General features: G+C 38.0%; 1 protein-coding gene across 1 annotated transcript; it reads right to left on the minus strand.

Annotated features, from left to right (window-relative positions):
- Nucleotides 1–437: 437 nt before the first annotated feature.
- LOC121425510 lies at nt 438–4,058 on the minus strand. Its single transcript, XM_041621584.1, has 3 exons — nt 3,771–4,058; nt 2,487–2,751; nt 438–1,639 (listed from the first exon to the last, which is right to left on the minus strand). The coding sequence occupies exons 1-3, from the start codon at nt 3,831–3,833 to the stop codon at nt 1,149–1,151; spliced, it is 819 nt and encodes a 272-aa protein (XP_041477518.1). The 5' UTR covers nt 3,834–4,058; the 3' UTR covers nt 438–1,148.
- Nucleotides 4,059–10,260: the final 6,202 nt, after the last annotated feature.

Genomic DNA, 10,260 nt, shown 5'->3' on the forward strand with positions numbered 1-10,260 from the left:
ATGGAAATGATCCGTTTCTCATTCATTAAATCAGCGTTATGAGAGCGCAAAGGGTGTGTTGAAAAGTTATATTATTCAGACCGGACCTGAAAACTGGACATTATAAGCACAGGCTCTGTATCTCAAAACAATGAATGCGCGCGTGAAGCGGGAAGTTACATTTCAAGGTCTGTAGCAATTCATGAAGGGGAATCACTAATCAAGATATGTAAGCGCGCAGTTCGAGTTGAATTGTATATACATACAATTCAACTCGAACTGCGCGCTTATATATATATTCAGACCAGACATTTCAAACACTTTTTTGTAATCAAGAACAGAAGTCCTGAAATGTATCTATTTTCCAATTATTCCCATCCCCTCTTAATTTTAGTAACTTTTCTTCCTTTTGTCTCATCTTTCTTCTTCTCTCCCAGTATGTTTTTTTTCTGCCTGCGCAGTCAGCCGCCTGACATCTGCCAATGAACACGATTATACAAGTTTCCTCTGTTCTTTCGTTGTCAGTTTTTTCCTTTTTCTTTTGATTTATTTACTTTCATTCTCCATCTTTATTCTCATTTTTTCTCTGTCCTCATATTTTTTTATACAAAAGTGGTAGGTGAATGCCGTACCACCCCTAATGACTCCGACTGCCCTGTATTGAAGGATATTTGACATATATAAATATTTACAGAATGGTATAGTTATCATTATGTACTCAAGTTGCTTTGCTCTTTCAGTGCAAGTATACATTTATAAACTTTTTGTGCCGGTAGCTATACTTTGTATACGTTGCAACCAACAGCAAAATCGTGGAAATAGGGGTGAGGAAGAAAGAAACGTTTTTTTTTTGCTTAATTAAGCCTCTTTCATTATGATATGACAAAGGTCACTATCATTTTTTTCATTTCTAATGTCAATAAATGTTGATGGTAAATTGCATGAATTATAGGTTAAAAAATTGGCAATATACATTTGCAGTTTAAATCTTGCAAATTATGAATTTTTCGAGGAAAAATATCAAAAATTACAAAGAAGCCATAATGGAGATAAAGATGGGGGATTTCAATTCCAGAAGGGTACACATTAAAAAAACACACAGCACAGACACATACACACAAAAAAATCATAATGTAAGATATTCGATGGCAGTTGTCATGGTTGTAGAATTACATGTAGGTAGTGTTTGCTGTAGAGGATATGTTTGGAATCTCAGTGGTTGTATCTGAAGAGATGGTTGAGGGAATCGTAGAAGTTGGTCCTGGTGGGGTAGGGGTGGCAGTGGTGCTTGTTGGAGGAGGTGTTGGAGTGGTGCTTGTTGGAGGAGAGCCTGTACTGAACGCGACACCAAGACCTACAGCTAAAGCAATAAGAGCAATCAATACCAAGATGGCCAACTTTCCCTTATGTAGGCTCCACCAAGGTTTTTTTTTTATGGGAGTCGCAGCGTTCACCAGGAATGTCTTCAAGTCATCCCAGTTGCTCTGTTGCATCTCGACCGGTCCATCAAGCTTGCCACACATCATGGTGAGAGCAGAGTTCTGGAACGCTGTACCCTGCCGTCTTCTAAAATCCTCCATCTCCTTTTGGTACTTGTCGGGTTTGTCCAGATCCTTGCTCGGAGGGAAATCATGGGCGATCACGCATACCCTTTCTCTACCTATGTAGTTTGCAAAGAAGACATTAAGGGTGAATGCAAGAACTAGTCATCAAACGGTATTATGCCAATGGTGCGCTGACAATAATTTTGACATGTTTGAACACTGATGTACCTACATTATGGTTGGGGACAGGAATTATTGATAGGCCTAATCTCGTTTTTATTTTTTGCTTATGGTTATAGAAAAAAATGACGGGAAAGTGCTTCTGTAAATGGTAATGATCTTTGACCTCTTTTGGGGAAGCGGGAGGGGAGTTGGTGTGTGTCCTGACGTGGTTTGTGAGGTAGGCCACTGGCTCTGCACTGCGGTGTTAAAACTGACACCAATTGGTGTTAAGAGGACCACACCCTGAGGTGTTAAAATTACACCCTAGAGATTAAACATAACACCAAATAGTGTAAATGTAACAACAAAAGGTGTTGTAATAACACCTATATGTGTAAAACTAACATCATCAATTTAACACCAGTGTAAAATAACTGGTGTGGTCCTCTATGTAGACCGGTTAACACCACAGTTTTTGCTGTGTGCATGCAACTTTTCAAACCAGTTGATTTTTTTCACTTCTTCTTCTGCATGAGTAGTTTACGAATATCTTGTTTAATCAACGAAACCAGACCAGCAAAAGCTATTTTCAGTGGCATACTCCTCGGTTTTGAGTCGGTTTTTTTTACATCTTCTTTATAGGGCACCAACACTTTATGTTTTGAGGGCTGGATCAAGCATATTTTTGAAACTCTTATTTTGAAGGCGAAAAAGTGGTAACTCCTCGCCCCCATTTTTAGGAGGGGATTTTCCAACTTATTTTATTCTTAAGAGTGACCCAAATTGAAGCTGTAAACTAACCTAATTTCTTTGCGGAGTATGGCAAGAACCTGTCGTAGAGGGCATCCATGACATCGGTGATGGCGAACCTTCTGTTGTTGATAGAATGACAGAGTATCATGGTACCGACATCGGAGGATTTGAATTCAAAGTGATCGATGTCGTTGTACGGCAGTTCGAAGTGCCTGACGTCAAGGTCAAGGTCAGAGAACTTTATGGGTAGCTCATCGATGAAGCCCTGCACGTTGGTAGCAGTTGCAGACGTACACACAGAAACCTTCAACGGCTAAACATGAAAGAGAATTGAAAAAACGCGTTCAGGTGTCGTTACTATTAATAGTATTATTCTTTGGAATGACTATTTACAGAAGTTTTCAATCATCATTGGTTTGGAGGAATAACTCTATTCCTTTTAAATACTACAACATAAACACAGTAAAGTGTAATCTGGTTTAGGAAGGGGTGGGGAGATAATCCTAACAGGATTAAAAAGTTTAAATAACGGTGAATTGATTCCACATGTGAAGTCAAGATCTCGGAAATATTTTAATGTCAAGTGTCTTGCAATAGTGAGTGTGTGGAATCATTGTTTGAGCATACAAGTCATGAGAAAATGGTGGTGAAAGAGTCCAACTAAAATTAACAGGTGGATCACCAAAAGATGGGACTGGTGTCAAATTTCCATTCCATATTTTATACTAAATACGAATGTGACCAGGCCAGACTAGCATTTGTGCCATGTTCCAGTCTCATTTACCAATATGTTTGATGTCGTGTGGTCCAGTGGTTAGAGAATTGGACTCATAATCGCAAGGTTGTGAGTTCGAACCCCCACTCTGCCATCGTCTCCACTTTGATAAAAAGGCCCGAGAGTGATATATGTCGTCTATAAGTCAGCCACTATGACTGATTAACCTAGACGTAAAATGTTTCCTAGGTAAATTGGTTATATATCAGCTTGACGTTAACTAGCAAAAAATGTTGTCTTGTCGAGTTCCTACGGGAGTTACCATAAACAGAAACAGACTGAAACAGATGTGCATTTTTCCGCAATTTGTTTCATTGACCTTGAACCTGTAAATACTGTTGGCTAATAAACAAATTGAATCAAACAATACGCATCCAACCTCCCCCTCTCATAGGTCTACTCTCTCTTCTCTTCCACCATCCCTTCTCTCTCTCTCTCTATTCCACCCCACCCTCCCTCTCCATCTACATCTGCTCTCATTCCCCACACCTCCATATCCCTCTCCGTGCATGTTATGTCACATATCACCATGATTTCGCCTTTTTGTTTCCCCTCACCTTTCTACCATCACTCTGAAGTGATCCATAGTCTTGGGCTTGGCTCGGCATCACTGCTGTCATATGATGTAGACCAACTTTAGATCCAAACAGATGACGAATTGAATACTGTGATTTTATGATGTGTCAGTCTTAAACACCCAGGTTTCCAAAGCTCTCATATTCTCCTTTTAGTAATTTGCACCTGTAGTTGTGCTTGTAGTTGTAGAAACTACGTGTCAAGATGGCGAACATGAATGTGGGAATACCCGCACACCCTTTGTGTAAAATAAAATAACATAAATCAACCTTTGGTATTCGACGGCTTGCGCGTGCGCATGAATTCGGGGATTCCCCAACAGTCAGATCATGGGTATACCCTAGTCTGCAGACACAGACCTTTGATTTTTAAAATTCTGATAGTGCACAATGCAGAGTCTGAAGAAGTGAGACTAGATTCACTATGAACTGTGTCGTTGATATTCACATCCGAATGATACGCGCCTTTTAATCCAAGTAAACAACAACAACAAGATGTATCAACCTCTTATTTGACAGAGACAGTAAATTTTCAGTCTAGTCTTCACTTTTGGCATTGTAGGCCTATAATAGGTTTTAGTGTCAAATACTATTCTGGGTTTGCAGACTAGCTATACCCCTACTTGGGGAAAGGGCACGTCCATGTAGGCTCATATATCATGCCCGTACACAGGCTCATATCAGAAAAAACGACAGTGAAAGTTGACCATAGATGCTTATCATCGGCAAACTATAAGACTAAATCCCGGGGGATTGGGGATACCCCCCCCACACACACACATTTTTCGGAGAGGGGGATAATATGTACAATCATCTCCCTTCACTTTTCAAGACGTAAACGATATATATAATCATCAAATGATTAATACTACTTATGCGTGGGTTCATCTTAAAATGCGACCAAAGTGCCAAATTTTTCATTCTAAAACTGTCAAAATTTCTAGCGCTGCATGTCGCTCCGCTCCAGCATCTAATCTAAACTTACTATCTAAATGTTATATCCCCTGCATCAAGAGAGTATGGTTATAATAGTCCATTTATGAAATGTATGATACCAATTATTTTTAAGTATGGTTATAACTTTGATCATAAACCAATCAAAACATCCTCTGAATACACTGGCGTAAATGGGGGGGGGGGGTATGCTACTCTAGCATCTTTGTGGAATCGGGGAATAATATACTTAGGCCCGTATTCTGAAGTCGGGTTTAACTTAAACTCGGGTTTAAAATTGTGGTTTAAGTATATGGATAGCCAATTGTTACATAAATCACTAACAGTAGATATATCATATTTCAGCTCATTTTACTCTCAAATCATTCATAATTGTCCAGGAAGTATAAATAATTGATTGTGTTCACCATCGATGAATCAGTAAAGAGCACAGTAAACATAAGAAACATACAACTGAATACAAATTTTGATACTTTTGGCTTGCCATAATTTTAGCACAGAGTTAGACCACGGTTTAAGTTAAACCCGACTTCAGAATACGGGCCTTAGAGTTTAGTATACGATGGATTACTAATGACATTGACCAAATGAAACACAGAGGAAAGTTAGGACAGTAATATTTCCAACACAATTCACAATAATCGTTAATCATGAAATTTGCTAAGAATTTGAATGTTGCATCACAAACCGGTTGAAAGAGGTTTTTAGACATCTTTTTTTTTCTTCCAACTATTAAAAAATTGCTTTGTCTCTTCACTCGCTCGCATATCGATATTTCAGATGGCCTGAAAATGGTAGTATCTTGTAAATGGTTTTATACCCCGATAGTCATTGGGGTGGGGCACCCCCCAAATTCCCTGCGGCCTGAAAATTTTGAATTTTCAGGTCAATATATTGCTATCACCCCCCCCCCCCCTCCTCGGACCGGATTAACGCCAGTGCCGAAAAAGGTATACTTCCTGGCAGCTGCGCCGGAAATCTTCAACTAGGAGGGATGGGGGGGGGGGGGGCTGGAGCAAAATACAAGTAGGACCCGACCTTTAATACCAAAGAACGAACACAACCCCATTCCTTGACTGAATGCAAAATACATCTATCAAACAAACATGTTTACTGTTTTTCATCATCCGCAATTCCTGTTTAATGAGAAAGTTCACCCTGAATAAAAGTTGATTGTAAAAATACCAGAAAAAAAATATTGGTGAAGGTTGGAAGAATCCATCAAAGATAAAGAAAATTATTAGAATTTTTTTTCATTTGTGGCGGCATAAAGAAGCAACTGCCCCATGTCATATGATATAAAATGCATGAATTTCAACATGGAGGTAAAAAGGATAGGGTGATGACAAACTGCAAATTAATTCATGTAGCTTCCAATTACTAAAAGAATTACAAAAGAATACACAGATGCATCGTAGCCTTTAGTGGCGACCTGTGATGCCGCCAGTTACATGAAAACAAACGTAAAGTATCTTGTGTTGAAAATAGATAATTGGGGATATTTCCATTTTTATTTGATCACAAATCGTGGATATTAATCACATGACGAAGTATATCCCAAAGTCGTATTCTGTCGAGAAATTGGGCAAAATATTGTATCGTAACAGTTTTAAAATTTGAAAATCCTCAGACTGTGAAAATTGTTCAATCAACATTTTATAAACATCCAAAAATTTCGGTTACACTTCGTATTTCCGAAGCTTTGTAATTCCGAAGGTTCTTTATTCCGAAGGTTCTTAATTCCGAAACACGTAAATTGCCTATACCTCGATGTTCGTTAATCCGCAAAACGCGAGCTTAAACATACTGACCAGAAAAGGAACCTGTTAAAGAAAGCATTTAGTGACCTTTTAGGATGCATATTTCACCAATCGAATGAGAGTGCGAAGCGCAAGCTGAAAATTTTCAATATTCCAGCCTGAAAACTTAACTTAACTTGTTTACTTTAAAAAGAGTATTTTATTTCGAAAAAACATGAAAAACGGCATATTTATTTTTGAAAAAGGAACTTTCCCATTTTGGAAAATATTAATTCCCCTGTTTTTTATTCCATTTTTGATGCCCCCTGCCTCCCTCCCGGCGGATCCAACTTTCGTCAAATAGAGGGGGGGGGATTTTTTTTAGCCATATTTTCCTTGATCGGCAGTTTAAAGTTTATTTTTGTTTGTTTCTTTGAAAGGGTAGTCCTAACAGTCAATAATTAGCTTTATCCTTATAAAATAAAGTAAATATGTAATAACATGATAAACCCTTTTTAAATAATGCGAGCGCGAGCTATATTTTTGTTAATATGATGGGCAATATGTTTGTGATCTTCAAAGCGAGATGCCTATGTAACTAAATTTAGATAATAACTGCTAGCAAGAAGCGCGAACAGAATTTTTAAATATATAAGCTCTGATCTGATCTAAAGGGGACATTTTAAGAACTTTTTGCAGTTAGCCATGAAGACGATGCGTGTTTTAGCCAATGGCGGCGGAACGTATTTTTTTTTTTGGGGGGGGGGCAAAGTAAAAAAAGGGCCAATAGGGGCAATTTGGTGCAAACGGATATTTTCACCATTAGATTATCATCCAAGAATGCTATAGAATGTCCAGTTTTCAGGTTGGAAAATCGGAAAAAATTTGGCTCACGTTTCTCGCTCGCATCAAGTATTGTTTATTGAGGAACTCATTCTATTCCTGGTTACAAAAAAGAAGTATGAAATGTCCAGTTTTCAGGTTGGAATATCACAAATTTTAAGCTTGCGGTTCGCGCTCTCATTATATAGTTCGTGAGATATATATTCTATTCATGAGTCACTAAATGCAGTCCTTAAAAGATTACTTTCTGAAGCCTGTTGCATAAAACTTTTTACCTGAGAAAACTCTGGTAAAAACTGAAAACTAAAGTTAGTCTGATTTCCGCCAATTACTTTAGCACAGGGCAAAAACTCCTGTAAAAACAACCTGAGTTTTCTCAGGTAAAAAGTTTCATGCAACGGGCCCCAGGTCAGTATATAAACAAATTACAACTCGCCCTCGCATTAATTCTTTAGAAAGATACACATCTTTCTCATGATTACAAAAAATGCTCCGAATGCTCACTTCACGTCTTGTTACATGAAATGTCTACTAGTTTCAGCTTGCGATTCGCGCTTTCAACATCTCACATGGATCATTATTAGTATTATTTTTATTTTTATTACCAGCAGAAGCCGTTATTAAAAATGACATCCCCTCCAATACAAATCCTATTATCTAGAGGTTGCTCGCACGCTTCCAACACACTTGATCCCCTGCATCTTTAATTAAACCATTTGCTTATAGGCATCAATTGCTCAGATAAAATCGAAATTAGCCTATGCTTGATCAGGGCGCCATTCTTAATGAAATACATGCTTTGGCCCCAACACACATCATCGATCATTATTACTATCATTGCATAATATCGTGTAATCTTGTAATGACAACATCGTTTTTGTTACCAAAATGAATTATTTTCATTTTCGGAAATACGAACCATATTTAATTTTCGGATTAACGAACCTTATTTCGTTTTCGGATTAACGAACCTTATTTCGTTTTCGGATTAACGAACCTTCGGAATTACGAACCTTATTTCGTTTTCGGATTAACGAACCTTCGGAATTACGAACCTTATTTTGTTTTCGGATTAACGAACCTTCGGAATTACGAACCTTATTTCGTTTTCGGATTAACGAACCTTCGGAATTACGAACCTTATTACGTTTTCGGATTGACGAACCTTCGGAATTACGAACCTTCGGAAATACGAACCTTCGGAAATACGAACCTTCGGAAATACGAACCTTCGGAATAACCGAACCTTCGGAATTACGAAGCTTCGGAATTACGAATGTATGCGAAAATTTCTACATTACTCAATTTTAAGATAAGTATGGGGAATCGTGTATTTGTGATGTGTCACATTGCTGCCAATCGAGTAATTCAAATCATATTTCAATAAATATTACAAAATCAATTTTGGTTTCTCCTGTAAAAGTTAGCAATGTGTCTGCTGATGTTATCCGAACAGAGGCAGCGAAAAGTGATTATCTTTACAAAAGCATCTTTCCTTTTGTAACCGGCCAGTAAGACGGTAGTTGGGCAGGAATCTTTTGTGTACAATCTGCAAGAAATGAAGCTTATGCCTGACATATTTTATCCTTGTTGCACCAAAATTGGCTCTACAGCAAATGAGTTAGATGATAACTCCATTCAAAATTTTTACTAGGTCATGATAACTAAAAAGTTTTCTATCGGAAGCGGTTGTGAAATAATTTTTCTATACTGAACGAACAGTAAATTACAATCTCGGTTTGTTTGTTTCTTTGTTTTTTTTTATTAAGAAAATTGCATGTCATTGATTGTTTTAAAAACGTGATCGACATGATGTATGGGGAAGCTACTCGCATATGACGTCACAAATAAATAAAAATCTAATAGATATTTTCAATTATCGATGAATTTCTCTAAAAACCTTCAACATAATGATTTTTCATTATTTTCTCTGCTATTTTTACGATAAACCTTTAGTCAGGGAGAACTTTCCATTTGAGAAACTAGACTTCTGCATATAGTATCGTCTTTTGTCTGGGGATTAATTAACCCCCCCCCCCCAAAAAAAATGTATATATATATATTATATATACATGTATATCAGCAGCCAATCAAAATCGATCTTGTTTAATCGTAGAAGCTCAATTATGTGTACAAAGGATATACTATTAAACAAGCTCGATATCGATTGGCTGCTGAGCCCTGTCACCGTGACCATGGTAGTAACCAGCGCCATTTGATTTATATCTGATGTTATAGTGCTATAGCGCCATCTGCGTCAGTCATGCGACAACACGTCTGTCCTACACTTCGGTTAATTACGGTTAATAAAAGTATTGATCTACAACTACAAAGTTGCAACTGTGTCTTAATTTATTGTCGTGCTGGCCGCTATTGGGATTCACTCACGCCTGATTTTTTTCTGAGGCCACGTTTGAAGGACTTTGCTGAGAGGAAAACAGCCGGTTGCACCGTAAAAGTAAGTTTACCGTGAACGAGTAGTTGGTTAGATCTAGCCGTAAGTAGTGTCGGTCCCACAGCCTTACAATGGCGTGTAGCATGCCGAAAGTACCTAAGCAATGGTGCTTGGGTAAAATTGAATCCATTACATCCTTTGAAGGATGGAGGCAGAATCTTTTGTACACTTTGAATCTTGATCCTAACTTTGCTTTCTTCCTTTCTGAGTCGGTAACATGGGGTAAGAAAACAAAAGCTAACCCCACAAGGGGTTTCATAGATGACAATCCCTCTGTTCCTTCAGAATTACGCAAAACTGCTCAACAGAAAGCGAACCTACTTGATCTTATGCTAGGTCAGATTGCTAACTTTTGTCCCGTCATTGCTAGAAATTCTATTGTCCGCAATTCTACTTCTTTGAACGACATTTGGGCCACTATTAGACTTCACTATGGCTTTCAGGCAACAGGCGCTCATTTTTTGGATTTTTGCGAGATCAA

Source organism: Lytechinus variegatus, chromosome 12 (assembly GCF_018143015.1).
Source record: "Lytechinus variegatus isolate NC3 chromosome 12, Lvar_3.0, whole genome shotgun sequence".
Taxonomy (NCBI): Eukaryota; Metazoa; Echinodermata; class Echinoidea; order Temnopleuroida; family Toxopneustidae; genus Lytechinus; species Lytechinus variegatus.

What these genes read in the sequence shown, in the direction of transcription:
- LOC121425510 (XM_041621584.1), bottom strand. Translation starts at nt 3,833, where the DNA reads ATGACAGCAGTGATGCCGAGCCAAGCCCAAGACTATGGATCACTTCAG. An exon ending in TTCAGAGTGATGGTAGAAAG is followed by an intron (nt 2,752 to 3,770) that starts GTGAGGGGAAAC and finishes TTTCATGTTTAG; the next exon opens with CCGTTGAAGGTTTCTGTGTG. An exon ending in ATACTCCGCAAAGAAATTAG is followed by an intron (nt 1,640 to 2,486) that starts GTTAGTTTACAG and finishes CAAACTACATAG; the next exon opens with GTAGAGAAAGGGTATGCGTG.